We start from the raw sequence: 15283 nt of genomic DNA, 5'->3' as shown, positions 1-15283 counted from the left end.
TGTTCACTATTATTTCATGAAAGATTTTATTTGAAATGTATTTGATATGACATTAGAAAATTATATGTGCACACCATTGTTGGTGAGTGAAACAATATCCTCCATTAAGCGAAAATTGATACATTCCACACCACTCTGCAATTATCTTGAGGTAATGCTATAAAGGGCGTGACAAACTCGAATATTTATTCTAAATTTAATGAATAGATATGCTTAATGAAAATCAGCAAAATTTCATTTATATAGGCCGTGAATAATAGATATCAGTCTACAACATTGTTTGCAAAGGGATTATTAAAGACAGCATGTATCTCTAGATCATGACTTCGTCATAGACAAAATTGTTGTGGTCAGGCACAGGAAGCCCTTTGATCCGCATTTGTTTATACATCCACTGCCAGTTCTCTCGGCTTACCTCGCCCCCGAGCGACCTGATCACTGAGCCACCACTGCATGCCCCGGTCTTGCAGCACTCCTCCAACGTCCATCCCTTCACCAGCCCGTACAGAAACCCGCTAGCAAAGAGGTCCCCGGCTCCCGTTGCATCAACTGCCTTCGACTCCCCGCTTGCTGGGATTCGGACAACCTAATACCACACAAACCAATGGAGAGTCATCAGCAAATTTGAGTCGATAACCTAAGCTATGTTGATGAACACGGACAGAAAGAGTATGTCGAGGACAGAAAGAAGAGAAACGGAACAGACCTCGTTCCCTTGCTTCGCAATACACCCTTTTGCGCCTAAAGTCACTACAGCCCATCGGCAGTGTTTCCCAAGGAACTCGAGAGCTGATTCAGGATCTGCTTTCTCATCACTGCAACGCAAGGATCAGATGAAACGATCAACGAGACTGTTCGAATGTAATCTCACTACAACTCTGTTTCACACAACTCATATGGAAGGGAATTGGACATCACCTCAAGAGCTCAGCAGCCTCGTCCTCATTTGCAAAGCAAAGGTCTACACCTCCCGATTCCAGTAACTGTAGAAGTGGCAATCTGAATTTCCTTACCATCTGCAGAAGGTAGATTATTTTAACACAAAAGTAGATCAGAATAAGTTCATTAATCAAGTTTACTCGTAGACAGTATGAAAACTCCTGAAACGTTACCTCAAAACTGGCAAGGTCGAGGGAAACTAAAACACCTTCTTGTTTGGCAATTCTAATGGCTGCCTGAATAACTTCGATGTTAAAGATTCCATATCTCATCACTAGCCACTGTACCATGGAAACCAACTTAGGCCAATGAAAACCAGATATAGGAAACAAGTTATTAGCTAGAGATGGCAGATGCAACCAAGATTGATAAGCAAATATAAAAATTAGTTTATGAAACTATTAATATCCATACAGAGTTACACATGTCGATGTCTATATGCAAGGAGACAAGAGCAAGAACCCGGGCCATATGTTAAGCGAATGAGAGGATAGAGTCGATAGTGCCTTACCCTGGAACCTCTAAGATCCGACGTAGTCAAATCATCTGCCTGGTAAAAGCATAAGATTATGATGTTCATATGCAAGTTCAGACTAACAATGTTAATTTCTTGAGAATTATAACACTGTATACACCTGAACTTTCACTGCACTCGAGAGACATGGCCGCATAGTACGATTGCCAAATTCATCAACCAAGCAAACACACTGCATCATAGATTTCAATCCATGTCTCAGATTATGCTTAACTACTGCCTCAAGAATGATTAAAACATACAAGCTAATTGCAATAAAGCTCACCTGGGCGGTTAGCCCGGTTTTAAGCCTCAATCTCGACAGATTAATGTTGTAGGAGCTCATGTTTTCAATGAACAAACTTCCCTCTTCATCATCCCCACAAGCCCCTATTATGCCACAAGTGATCCCAAAACCAGCAGCCAGACCTCGGATTGTATTAGCAACACTACCACCTGCTATGGTCTTCAACGAAGCACCTTTTTCAGGAGAAGCATCAAAATGGCTATTAACCTCGCTCAAGACGAACTTCAGCTCTTCAGCCTCAACCTGCATAAGCCAAAAGTTTGATCAATACACATACATTTATACCTTTGCACCCTCATTAAAGTGTGCTCCACAGATACTAGTTTATATCACCCTGCATACACACAAATTCGAACACATGAAGCATTTCACCTAACCGCCCTCAGAGCGCCCCACGCTCCCAACAACACTATGTGACACACCTATGAGATAGTACTACCCAAATCAAAAACATGGGACTGAAATATGTGATTACACTCATTATATCATACAAAAGCAATAAAGCATGAAACTTTAAATAATAATGCGTCTGCAGCAATCTGTCCTTTGAAAAACACGGCCATTAAAGCAACAAAAGCTACAAAGGTAATCAGATATATTATCCAATACAAGAATCAAATTTCCAACCCAATCATCACTACACAAAATCATAAAATCGGAAAAAGATTCCATCTTTGATTAATTGGAAGTGAGAAAAAAGTAAAACAACAATCGCACTGATGTGATGAGAGAGAGAAAGGGGTTTTACAGGAAAGGAGCCGCCGGCCTCGCCGGGGATGCGGGAGAGGAGGGAGGAATCAACTGTTGCGACGTGGTCAACGAGAGCAGAGGGCTGTAACCCAAGAATGAGCGGAGCACCATGAATTGCGTCATCGCTCTGGATTTCAAGACCCATAATTCGGTTGAATGTGAATCCAATCCAATCCAAGTGGCTAAAGCTGTTGCTGCTGCCGCCCTTTTCCGCTCCTCCCCTCCTTTCCACCTCTCAACCCTCTATTTATAAACCGCAACAACCCCTCAACTTTCAATATTTGCATTTTTGGCTGATCATCAAATATATTTTTCAACTTTATCTTAAATTCTGAAATATATATATAAAAAAATTAGTAATTTTATTATATACATTTAAGTTTCCAATTCTCTCAATCTTTCATTTTAAATGCTCAATCTTTTCAGTTTAAATGATTTAATAAATCGTTTTCAGATAATTATTTATAAAAAATAAAAGTAAAAATAATTGTAGTACTAGTATACTAATATCTCGCGGTTTTAGGAGATGTTACGATTTTATAGAATTCTGATAAGAGGAAATGAAATAAATTGAAAATTTGATAGTACTATATAATTAATAAGTCGAAGAAATGGTACAATTATAAGTTATGGATAAATTTGAGAAATTTCGACGACACAATTTATAAAACATCAACTAGATTCCATCATCAACCCTTATAAATTCTCCACATATTTTTCATAATCTCTATTTATTGGAAATATTATAGATATAATAGTAAAAGCATCAATTAATCAATAGATTTCCACCCTACTAGTTATTGCGTGTCAAGTGTACATTTGTACTCAAATATATGTCCCTCTATGAATATATTCTATAAAATAAATTAATGTGGGATAAACTATTAACCAAAATAGACTGATCCATCTTAAATTATTTAGAAAGTTTCAATTATATCATAATTATGAATATATCCTTAAAAAGTAAATTAAAGTTGAATAAATAGGAAAAACAGTCTTTTTATTAGTATATCATAGTAATTATGAATATATTCATAAAAAATAAATTGAAGTTGGATATATATAGGCAAAACTGTCTCATATATCTCAGATTATTTAGAAAATTTCAATTTTGGAAACTGGAGTAGTACTCACATTATGAAAAAAAAACATACTACTACGAATATATTACTACCAAATACTACAAATTTTTTGTTGAAAATTGATTGTGCAAGTGGATGGAGTAGTTTCTGATTGCAGCCATGTAACTGAGTCAGCCTCTGCAAATAAAAGAACATGGAGCACAAGATGACAAATTCATGGTATCTTATAAGAGTATCCACCCTAAGGAAGACACATAGGTGGACAAGCCATTTTTTTTTGTCCACAACCACTTTTATTTGTCCCACAAAAAAAAAGTGTCCACAACAATAATGGACACTTTTTTTTGTTTTATCAATTGATTATATATTTTAATTTAACTAGAATTAAAATTATCGGACTGAAAATAATTTTAAAAAGGGACATAAATTAATTAGAAATATGTGAAAACTTATAAAAAATTATGTCAATCTCCAATTTCTAATCTCCAAAATAAATATGCGCCATTTCCAATCAAATTAATTCAATAGGCTTTACTTTTATTTACTAAAATTAACGGCCCAAAGCTCATTTGAGGTTACCCTAATGCACCCACCGCCGCGGCCCTCCTCACCAGCTGCGGGCAAGCCAACTAGTCGGGCACCTCTTGTCCGCCACCCACCGCCGTGTCCTTCCTATTGTGGTTACCCTAATGCACCCCATTCAGATACAACTATAGGCTCTAGTAATGAGATCAAATACAGTGAAAAAATTTCACTACAAAGCATTTGCGATGTAGCGATTATCACTAATAATGTATAATGAACGAAGAAGAACAAAAGTAAACTAGTAAACTTCAAACTGAAAGAAAAGAATTCAAGAAAAGCTACCAAACTATTGGATCGATGAATATAATAAATATGATTTCCTTACCCACAAAATAACTTATACTATAAAAATATGAATCACTCAATATTTTCAACAAAATAGTGAAAAGAAGATGAAAAAAGTTAGTAATGTGAGTAAATAGAATTAGTGGGGATAAATCAAAATGAAAAAATATAGGAGTACGATATTTTATAGATAGAGGGAATGTTTAAATATTCTTATCTAAAAGTGCTGAAATCACGGAGCGGCCAATCATGACATTTTGCTTTTAGAGATTCCCCACTAATTCTAAACAAAAATGCAGCACCAAATTTTTATATGTAAAGTATTGGCTATATTACCTATACATATATACCTATATATGACTACCCCAATTGAATATTGTAATTTAATATGCATGTTTTAGAATCTGTATTCATCCTCACAATATTCCAAAGAAAAAGGCTACAAAAGAAATGTAGGAAACTCCAACAATGAGTCATATCATAACTCATGAAGCTCCAAATTCACTCGTTGCAAATATCCAAATTCAAGTGCAAGAATCTCATTGTCATTCATGTTGCTTTTACATAAGGGGTTCTACATCATGAAGCCAGGGTGTAATCGAGCTGAGCTGACAAAATGAATCATGTAGCACGGTTAAATAAACCCGGTATAAGTTCATCAGAAGCAATGAATGCTCACTGTTTATTAGAGTCTGCGCGGGGCAGGGGTTCGATCAGTAGCCTTCAAGAGCAATAACTAAAATGCCAAAAAATTGTACCGGAAGATCTCATTGAACAGCCTTCTGGGATTTTTCGGGTAGGATGTTGTCAGGAAGGACAAGCTCTGGTGGAGTTTCGCGGACTACACCAATCATTGAGTCGTATTCCTCATCACGGCGAGCAAACTTCTTGCGCAGCATCTTCTCAAACTCGATCTCATCGAAGGATTTGGTGTTTTCAGCAGCATGGACCTTTGCTAGGTTGACATAGTTGGTTGCTGATTTGATGATGAATTCGATCTCTTCTTCAGTGAGCTTTCTGAGGAGCTTGGCTGGATTACCAGCCCAGATCTGTAAATATACGAGTTCCGAACAATATGATCAAACCGTTGTTGTCATTTATGGAAGCCCTTAAGAGGGTTGATCCAATACATATGCATAGGAAAAAGAAGGCAAGGAAAATTAAAATTCGAGCAAAGGAAAAAAAAGAAGAAGTTAAGTTAATGAGAAGGAGCTAAAGATTGAAAAGGCGAAATGGTATTTCACCGTCTTTTCAAAGGAGTAGACACTTGATCATATCACGATTTGAGGATTCGTAGTTTATAAAAAGGGTATGAATAATACACTTGCTCTTACCACATGATACTAAAAAATATTGTATAGAAACTAAAAATTGAAGAAAAAAGTACTCTATCTGTCAATTGAGTCATAGTTGTTTTCAGGGTATCCCGGGGAAAGTGGGTCATTTTCTTTTTTGGCAAAAATCACCAATTTAGTCTCCTACTTTATTTTCTGTTAACTTATCTAATTTATTCTCTATTTTATTTTCCGCGTGTTAAAAAAAATGTTTAACTTATCATGGGACAAAGGGAGTACTAAACTAATGTGGTACAAAAACATCTCCTATTACAAAGCTGGTTTCATGCTGGGGTCCAAGATATTAGGCGCCGGTTATATCTCCAAAATTCGATGGACTAGTAAGGAATTTGAGAAGCAACGGTGAACTCCTATTGATTAAGAAAGGAATTTCAGCTAGCATGACTGTCGTAATCTCAATGCCAATCAACTTACATGACTATCGTGAAGTACTAAAAACTAACATAGCTTAGAGTAACCTTATTGCCAAAACCTATAAAGCAATGACACAAAATTGGGTAATCCCAAGTCAATGAGACGGATGAGTTGACACAGCATTTTCTATTCCTCATCATAAGAACTCTTTCAGGAGGGGAAAAGAAAGAAGTCCATTAGGCTAGCCTCCCATTGCAAGATAGACAATGGAATATAAAAATAAAGTGCATATGGCAATTGAATGGCATACCTCTCCAGTACGGATTCTGGTGTCCTGTCTCACAAGGGATCCTGCAGCAACCATGGCATGTTTCTCCACAACCACACCATCAAGAAGGGTCGCTCCCATTCCAACAAAAGCCTCATCCTCGATTATACATCCATGCACAACCGCACTATGACCTATGTTTTCCAACATAAGTAGACAAATATGAAATTTATATGAAGTTCTTGATATGTCAATTGCTGGACTATTTCTACTTTGTATCTAACAAACCTAAGGTAGACAATCAAAATTACTTACCAATTGTAACATTATTTCCTATAATAGTTGGCAGTACTTTCCCACTTAGATTAGATTTTGCCACGTGCACCAAGGAATTGTCCTGTATATTAGTTCCAGAACCAACACTGATGGAGTTCACGTCACCTGTGTCCAGGAAAGAGGCAGACAAATCAATTTGCATCACGAATGAACAGCTCCATTCGGTTTCGAAATTTAACTTGTTTTCTTCAAATGATCAATTCTGGAGAAGCCCATCAGAATCATTAAGTTACCAGTACTATGAAAAACTAATAAAAAGCAAAGAAGACCAGAGCAAACTAAGACTATGAAAATTGGTCGAAGTATGATAAAGTATAGTCATTAGCAAATGGAGAAACACTAAGATGAGAAATAACGGGATAATGTTTATATTGAACTGTTCTAGTGTGCGGAAACAGAAACTTAGCTCGAGCACTGCATGAAATTGAAAAACAGGACGAAAATTCACTCAGTGCATGAAATGGAGAATCAGAATAAGTCTAACAAGAATGATCATTTTCTATGCCTATGGGGCACCTAAACTAAAAAGGATGAGGGGGCCTTGGATGTTTTTACACTTAGGCAGGATGATTTATTCCTCTAGTGTAGTGCATTCAAATTTTTATTGAAAATCTAGAATGTCTCTTCGAGTAAATTCAATAGAGAGGCAACATTTTATTTGTTAATTCATCTCAAGAATAGATAATTCACATACTGATTAAGCTAACTGAAATTGTTTTCTGCCACTCTTTATACTCTTCTCTATCAGTCGGTCCTAACTAAAAAATCACTTAACCACAGAAAAAGAGGTGTGACCTGCCAAAGTGCCAATTCCCTTTGAAGCAACCCCTAGGTAAAAATTCTATTAGGAAAAAATATACACATAGCAGAAACAGAGCTGAAAATCCCAGAAATTCAAAAGTAGGAAACTTAAAGAAAATACAGGACTATGGTTCAGTATGACCAATATTTGCAGAATATTCATAGTCAATTCGAAGCGACTGTTAAGGTGCGTACCTCGAAGGACAGATCCATACCATATCGATGATCCATGGCCCACCTGAACATCACCAATGACAGAGGCACTTGGGGCGATAAATGCATCCTTATCCACTACCGGAGATTTATCATAGATGTTCATCAGTGTTCGGTGCTTAGAAACTGAAAATAAATTCTTATGAGATCAAACGCACACATAAAAGTAATTCGAAAAGATAGAATCGAATATTGAAGCTGTTTAAAAGAACGTGCAGCATGAACTGCAGATATAAATAAGCTCAAAATCAAGGAGCATATATCCATGCTACAGCAATATGCCAGGCAAATAAAAAAGCAGACTGCTAGAAGAAAGGACATAATCTTATACTCTATGAAAGCAGATCCAACGAAAATAACCCTGAAATTATGGTTACCAAGCATTCCACATACAAGATGAAATCTGAATAAGACATACTATGCTCCCTTGAAAATACTAAAGAATATAAGAATAAGATCAAACTGCTCTCATCTAGATTCCAGACAAGTTAGTAAGTGTACAAAACATGTAAGGGCTTGATTATCTACAATGAAAGATGTTTCCATGACTTCATGAGTGTCCTAGAACTTAATTCTAACATCTACGAGTGATCTGGACTGATACGAGTACTACATGAAACTAGACATGCCTCGATATTGTTTGTGATCTTTTCAACCTCTCATTCCATCCTTTAACTGCATCTATACACCTAATACATTCCTGTGAATTATCCTATTCTTCTTCTCATTATGTTCTCAACTGAATCTATATACCAAATACATGGCTGTCAAGCTATACTCTTCTTCCTAAATCATTTTTAACTAGCAAACCGTGAATCCTTATATCAGATAGCAGCAGCATAAATTTCAGCTAAAAGGCCCGATGATACAGAAATCCAGTAAACTCTATCTGAATAGACCATGAACTTTGTCTGCACCCTGCAGCAACTATGACACTCTATCTGGAAAGGTAATTACTAGCCAGTGCACCCAATAAACCCACAAAAACTTCAATATCATATGACAACAATACTGATGAACACAATTCATAGTCTGACCCATGTAATCATTGATCAATAAAATGTACCCATATCAATTATCTGTGCCTTGCTCCACGCAGACCTTAAGAATACTGTACATTGTAATCACCATTTACAGCATTGCGTATTGAAACAATTACACGGCTAATATTTGACCATTTGCGTGGGTAGCTCCGAATAAAAAGGAAATTAAACCTCGAATTAGGCATCAAAGCAAGAATTTTTCACATTAAAGAAGAAGATAAAGAGCACCCCTTTCCCTGTCTTCTCTCAAACATTTCCCATTTTTAGAAAAAAACTTAAAAATCTATAAAAACTTTTCCCCCCCAGAAAAACCATTATTTTGAAAGGGAATTAAAAAGAGGGAAAGGAATTACCATGATCCTGGAGATAGTATCCAGCTTGGAAGGTGGAACCGAGTCGATCCATGGCTTGACCCGTATGCCGAATCCAAGTCCCCAAAGTGTAAACCGCTCTTCCTAAGCTCCCCATTTTGATGGAATTGGGTGGGTATGTTGGTCGTGTGGTGTATGATCTGAGAATGAGTTGAGATTGAAAGTGTTTTTGGTCGAATTGAATGGATTCTCGAGCTGCTCTTGGGAAGGGAGAGTGTGGAGGCCACAATTGGAATAGGGCAGAAGCAAAAACGGAGAACCAGTAGGCCTACGGGGGCAAATTGGGGATTTCAGTTTTACATACTATCTAAACTTATACCGTACGATATTCCTAGTTAATTACATATTCATACAAAATATTTTATTATTGTTTCAATTTAGTACAAAAAATATTAAATTTACTTATTTTATATAAAAAGTTAAATTAGTGTTTTAAATTAATACATTCCATTTAATATTTTAAACACGGTTAGTTAGTTTATAATTTGACCAATTTATCATCATAATAAAAGAATAATTAGAGATTTAATATAATTAATTAATCACTCTAAAAAAATGACAGTCAATATCAATTCTTCCAGCAATTGATCGTGGTTAAAAAAATTATGTCTCTCAATATACTCTATATTTTTATTTCATCTTTACAAAATGGCTAATTTGAGCTCCAAACATTCAATAAATCAATATTTAATTTTTACAAAAAAGATTCAATATCTTTCTAGTTGTATTCTCCATTTTTACATGAGAAAGCTTCGACAATAAAATGCAATTCGCTAATTTGATGGTGAAGAGTGACGATTTTTTTATGTGTGTTTTCATATTTGTGAGTAATAAAAATAACTGTGTTTGAAATAATTAATGGAAAGTTTTAATTTAAAATTTTTGTACAAATTTGAAACATTGATGAAACTTTTTGTATGTATGATGTAATTGGAAGTAACGGTGTTAATAGAGACTTAACGGAATGTACTATTTTGGAACACTAAGTAAACTTTTTGTATGAAATATGTAATCTTATTACTTTTGTACTAAATTGAAACAAATGTAAAATATTTCGTATGAAACATGTAATTACCCCACATTCCTACTTTCTCAATTGTTTATCGGAAAAAAAGTAGTTATTGTGTTCTGCGATGATAAAAATCAACTAAAACAATCATAAATTTTATACATTCGCAATTATCCTAGGGTAATAATTTCGATACATGTAATATACTCCTATTATTTATATTTTTCTTCAATCAAATGACATTATTTTCTTTTTATATAGATAATAGTTGGTGGCATTCACATGTTATTTTCAATTACCAAATCATATAAAATTTGGTTGTAGAATAATTATGAATAAATATAAATTTCATAATCTTTTACATTAATTTTTGAAATAGTAAAACATAAGAAAATTTGATTAAATTTTATTATTTCTCATCAAATTGTTATTATTAGAAATGCAAAGATTTTGAGTAAGGGGCTATAAAAAGAAGTTGGCAATACAAAACTTTCACTATTTATTGTGTTTAATTAAATTTGGGACCTGACCCCTCGTGGGCTATCAGCTCATATGATTCCTCGTGGATTTGATCTCTCGTGTGCCATATAAGCTTATATAAATAACGCACAACACAACAATGATTATAAACTCTACAAGAAATGATGAAATTGAAAATACTCTCTTCACGCTTGATTTGGTTGTCGATCCTCGAGCCTTGGATGCGTCACTCAAGCATTTAAGCACTTTAAGTAGTTTTAAAACTTGAAAACATGAATTCATTCTAACTTTAGAAACTTAAAGCTTTCATTTTATGTCATAAACTAATTAAAACATAACAATGAACCTAAACAATATAAAAACCATAATCTTCTTTAACCACCACTTACAACCAACACCATATTCAAGTCACTACAGGGATAAAGTAGTAAAATTAGATAATTTTTTTATCGTATTAAGGGATGCATTGCGTATAAAAATTCAGCTCGATTGGCACAAAGAAACCCAAAGGAGTCCGAAATTGAATGATGTTAACTCAACTAAATTGGTAAATAAAAATCATCAATTTACCAATTCAGGTAAAGATTGAATACTAATGCATAGCATAAATTATAAGCTTCTAATACTACGATAAAAAAAACATTTCAATCACACATTTCACATCTCAACATCACTAGGAATAATCAACATTTTAAAACACAAGTGATATAAAAACTTTGATCACTCATCAAATCCCATTGAGTATGGATGATGCCTCTAACAATAGTTCTTGATGTCCACTCACAAGGAATACATTTACAACAAAAGTGAAAAATACCACTTATTCTAAGAACGCTCTCTCCTCGCATTCAGCTCAATTGACCTTTGCCTATGTCAAGAAGACCAGCACAAATAGAATAATGAACAAGACGAGTAAAAAACAGATCATCATGATCTGGCCCTTGGCGCCCGCCTTCTTCATAACCACAGCAACCTTTTTCTGCAAATATGGAATAGCACAGAAGAAGACTAACCATTAACTACCATATTTAAGTATGAAGTACTTCATTTCAGCTAGATGGTGACTTGCTTTTTACCTGAACAAAATCAAGACGATTCGACGTGCTGTCCATCTCCATGCCAAGTTCATCGATAATTTTCTCCTATAGACAAAAAAGCATTATTCATAAACAGGAACCAGAACATAAATTTGCAAATACTCAGGTTGAAGGGTTGAGAAAAATGTTCAGACTAGAAGAATGCTCTTTGTTGTATGTCTTACTAACAGAGGTAGAGGGGACTTTTACCTGTGCAAGGAGCTCTTCGTGTATAGTAAGCCCTACACCTCCGATCCTTTGCACACTGGCACTAAGTTCATCTAGCTCTTCATCTTGTTGCCTGTACGAGAAGACTCATCAATCAGTATTGATCATAACATGAAGATCCAGTGCCTTGCTTATTTTGTTCACTAGAGGAAGCAAAACAACACAAGGGTTGAATAATATTACCTCATGAGAAGTAATTGTCTATCAGATTCTGATGATATGAAATCATCATTATCTGCACTGTACTTTTGTGATCGATCAGCATGATGAGGATTTGGCAGTCTCATAAGCTCGCGGCGCATTTCACTGAAATTAGATGTGCTAGTGTCATTCAACTCCTTTCCAGATACAACTGATTTCTTGACACTTTTCACCTGTTGATCAAGAAAAAGTTCAGTTTATAAAAGCCATAATCAATCGATTAATGAACAAAAACACTACAGTCTATAACTCAACTAAAATCCTTACAAAATTTAATCTTCAGAAACAAACCAAATATTTTGACTCTAAGGGAATCGGAAAAGGATGGCCGATCTCCTTAAATGTAACAGCTGATACCTGATCGCGAGCATTGCTTGTCCATCTTCTTCGACTATCAAGCTCCATTTGATTGATACCATACAAAGCAGGATTTCTAGATGCAACGGTTATTGCTTTGTCCAACTCATCTACCTTCCAGTCAGGAAACTTTCAGTACTAATGTGAAACAATAATACTACTTCTACAGCATGATCATCCACAATGATAAATAATCACATGAGGTGCTTTGCTAATATAGTATTGACAGTTGGACAAAATCTATAATCTTAGTAGCATGGAAGCAAGAAAACTCTCAGAGGCCTTAAAAAAGTGGAATGTTCCAATTGCAAATGGAAGTCTTATCTGAATTCGGATATGTAACTGATTGCTCAGCGTATATACTTGAAGTTCAAATACAATATCATACCTGCCATTCTATGCTCTCAGATCCAGTAAGAATCTCCTTAGTGAGGCGTATCCTCTCCCCACTATCAGAAGGCATCCGTTCCCATTGGTTATAGGTTTGGAGAAACTTATCAATCTAACCAAACAGGAACATCATTATTTAGCTAACATTCAACAAATACAAATCAACGTACTAGAGGCTATCAAAAAATTTATTCAAGCATTGGGCACAATATCAAAGTATTGTCAGGTAAAGGTATATAAACAAACTAGCATGTAAAAGGTGTTATCTCACAAACTATCGGCCTATGGTTACATTAGACATTTTTAAGATTCATGGTGCACAAATTTAGACAGGAGAATCTTTACTCGGATGTCCACTATTGCTTAGCAGAAGGTATTCAACAATATCACAATTAAAGAGCCACCAAGCCCACCACTTGCTGCATAGCATATTTGGTGCTCAAATTAATCTATAATATTAGATGTGCTTAGCTACATGGGCAACTCATGTTACAGTTAGACGGTGCTCAAATTTACATGTTCAAACCTATTTATATGCAACACTACTGCTTAGCAGAAGTATTCAAGATATCACAATTAATGAGCTAATAATTACTGCATAACATATAAGGTATCCAGGTCATGCTGGTACCAGAGTACTAAGCCACGATACTAGAGTGTTTAATCACATGGGCAACTGGTGTTACATGCACTAAGCAATCCAGGTGTACAATTCTACATATCAAGCACAATGAAGCCACACCCAAGCTGCACTGATAATACACAAATAACAGCAAAGGCATATATGCATAATTTCATTCGCATCAAAGCTTCAAAATCAAATAAAATACGAGTGCTGAGCTCATCAAGCAATGTAAAATCCAGTTCAAGCAAGCAATTAACAGAATACATAAAAAAAATCCTGGATGGATTAATAGACTGATCAAACATTCCCATTGATAAATTAATCAGCCGATCGATCTCATATCGAAATAGCACATCTAAAAAAGAACAATTAGGTACAAAAGAAAAACTTACAGAATCCTGAATCTCCTCTTTCACAATGTAAAAAGGGTCTTGAGCTGACGACATAATCAAATCCACACAAAGCAGCTGAATTGGTTGTTGGCACCTACAATTTACAGAGAAGCGTTAAGATCTACGGTGTGAGAGGTGTGAATACACATGTAAGTGTGCAAACCTTAATGTGTAAGGAATAAAAAAAGAGGCGGAGAAGGCAGCGGCCTTTGCCGGATTGGGGGCGATCAGATCTGGAGAGAAGAAAGTGGGGATACGGAATCGTGGCGTTCGACTACGGTGAGGAGGTCGCCGGGATTTGTGAGGACGAGATGCGAGGCTTCTGGTTTCGGTGTATCGTAGAGAGAGAGAGAGAAAGAGGCACGCATAAGAGAGAAGAGATGACTTAGTTTGGGCTTGAGGTTTGATTGGGCCTATATTAATTAAAAGATGTACTTATTTATTGTTTTATTGATTGGGCCCTACAAGATATATGGATCTGGTCTAGCTTAAACGACAAAATTACGAACTTCGGTTTTAGTACTCGTATACATTATGAACTTAATTAAAAAAGTGGATAAAAAAATTATGAACGTTGATATTGGATAGAATTTTCCACGTTTAAGAATTCCCCCAAATTAAATTTTATCGGACAAATTTAAAGTTGAAGTGACAAGTGAATACATCAAAATGATTTTATATTAATAATAAAATTAAAAAAAACATTATCCAATTCACCTCACCATTTCTTCACGATACTGCCACCTCCATAGCCGCTCAACCAAAAACTAAGCACACAAAAATAAACAACCAAAAATCACAACCTATGTATAATCTTTTACATTTGGCAGCTAAGATACAATAGGAGCTTCCCAACTTGCATTGCAGTTAATAATTCAATATCAATATATTATAATAAAAACCTTCCTTCCCTTATAAGCTTTTTCAATGGCTGCCAAACACTTTTTGTTAGAAAGGAAAAAATGTAAGTAAGGAAAATAGATAAGCAAAGAAAAAAATTTAATTAGGGAATGAGTATTATAGCAAATCTTGCTAATTTTATGTAACCCTTAGCCTATTTAAAGGAGACGTACCTATTGTAATTCTCTGAACAAGTTGAATGAATAATACTCATATCTTTCAACATGGTATCAGAGCAAAGGCTCATAAAAAAATCATCATAGCCTAATACCTTTCCCGACCAAGAAGGCAGTTATTTTCAACCTGCAACATGTCAGACGATGAAGAGAAACCAAATATGGAGGAGACACGATTAAAGATGAGTAAGAATGTTACTCTAGCCGTTAAACTCAACGGGATGAATTATCCCCTATGGAAACGGC

General features: G+C 35.4%; 3 protein-coding genes across 3 annotated transcripts; all 3 read right to left on the bottom strand.

Moving 5' to 3' along the window:
• Positions 1–213: 213 nt before the first annotated feature.
• LOC121753546 (uncharacterized sugar kinase slr0537-like) lies at positions 214–2747 on the bottom strand. Its single transcript, XM_042148755.1, has 8 exons — positions 2509–2747; positions 1740–2003; positions 1575–1646; positions 1451–1489; positions 1113–1220; positions 919–1016; positions 707–815; positions 214–586 (listed from the first exon to the last, which is right to left on the bottom strand). The coding sequence occupies exons 1-8, from the start codon at positions 2653–2655 to the stop codon at positions 314–316; spliced, it is 1110 nt and encodes a 369-aa protein (XP_042004689.1). The 5' UTR covers positions 2656–2747; the 3' UTR covers positions 214–313.
• A 2166-nt stretch (positions 2748–4913) lies between these two features.
• LOC121753578 (gamma carbonic anhydrase 2, mitochondrial-like) lies at positions 4914–9459 on the bottom strand. Its single transcript, XM_042148792.1, has 5 exons — positions 9186–9459; positions 7772–7915; positions 6755–6880; positions 6482–6633; positions 4914–5511 (listed from the first exon to the last, which is right to left on the bottom strand). Exons 1-5 carry the CDS (start codon positions 9298–9300, stop codon positions 5230–5232), a joined length of 819 nt encoding a protein of 272 aa, XP_042004726.1. The 5' UTR covers positions 9301–9459; the 3' UTR covers positions 4914–5229.
• A 1873-nt stretch (positions 9460–11332) lies between these two features.
• LOC121753587 (syntaxin-61-like) lies at positions 11333–14370 on the bottom strand. The gene is made up of 8 exons (XM_042148803.1): positions 14125–14370; positions 13962–14055; positions 12943–13056; positions 12555–12668; positions 12180–12370; positions 11979–12069; positions 11769–11834; positions 11333–11671 (listed from the first exon to the last, which is right to left on the bottom strand). Exons 2-8 carry the CDS (start codon positions 14013–14015, stop codon positions 11561–11563), a joined length of 741 nt encoding a protein of 246 aa, XP_042004737.1. The 5' UTR covers positions 14016–14055; positions 14125–14370; the 3' UTR covers positions 11333–11560.
• Between the last annotated feature and the right edge of the window lie 913 nt (positions 14371–15283).

Source organism: Salvia splendens, chromosome 1 (genome assembly GCF_004379255.2).
Source record: "Salvia splendens isolate huo1 chromosome 1, SspV2, whole genome shotgun sequence".
Classification (NCBI taxonomy): Eukaryota; Viridiplantae; Streptophyta; class Magnoliopsida; order Lamiales; family Lamiaceae; genus Salvia; species Salvia splendens.
This window is presented reverse-complemented; position numbering and strand designations above follow the sequence as displayed.

Bases quoted from the DNA above. Each gene is read 5' to 3' on its own strand.
- LOC121753587 (XM_042148803.1), bottom strand. From the start codon at position 14,015: ATGTCGTCAGCTCAAGACCCTTTTTACATTGTGAAAGAGGAGATTCAG. The intron at 11,835-11,978 runs GTAAAAGTCCCC...TTTTGTCTATAG, and splicing joins ACGAAGAGCTCCTTGCACAG to GAGAAAATTATCGATGAACT. The intron at 11,672-11,768 runs GTAAAAAGCAAG...CCATATTTGCAG, and splicing joins ATCGTCTTGATTTTGTTCAG to AAAAAGGTTGCTGTGGTTAT.
- LOC121753546 (XM_042148755.1), bottom strand. From the start codon at position 2,655: ATGGGTCTTGAAATCCAGAGCGATGACGCAATTCATGGTGCTCCGCTC. The intron at 1,221-1,450 runs GTAAGGCACTAT...TCCATGGTACAG, and splicing joins CGGATCTTAGAGGTTCCAGG to TGGCTAGTGATGAGATATGG. The intron at 587-706 runs GTCTGTTCCGTT...GTGTGGTATTAG, and splicing joins TTGCGAAGCAAGGGAACGAG to GTTGTCCGAATCCCAGCAAG.
- LOC121753578 (XM_042148792.1), bottom strand. From the start codon at position 9,300: ATGGGGAGCTTAGGAAGAGCGGTTTACACTTTGGGGACTTGGATTCGG. The intron at 7,916-9,185 runs GTAATTCCTTTC...ATTTATTTTCAG, and splicing joins ATACTATCTCCAGGATCATG to TTTCTAAGCACCGAACACTG. The intron at 6,634-6,754 runs GTAAGTAATTTT...TGGAAAACATAG, and splicing joins AGGAAATAATGTTACAATTG to GTCATAGTGCGGTTGTGCAT.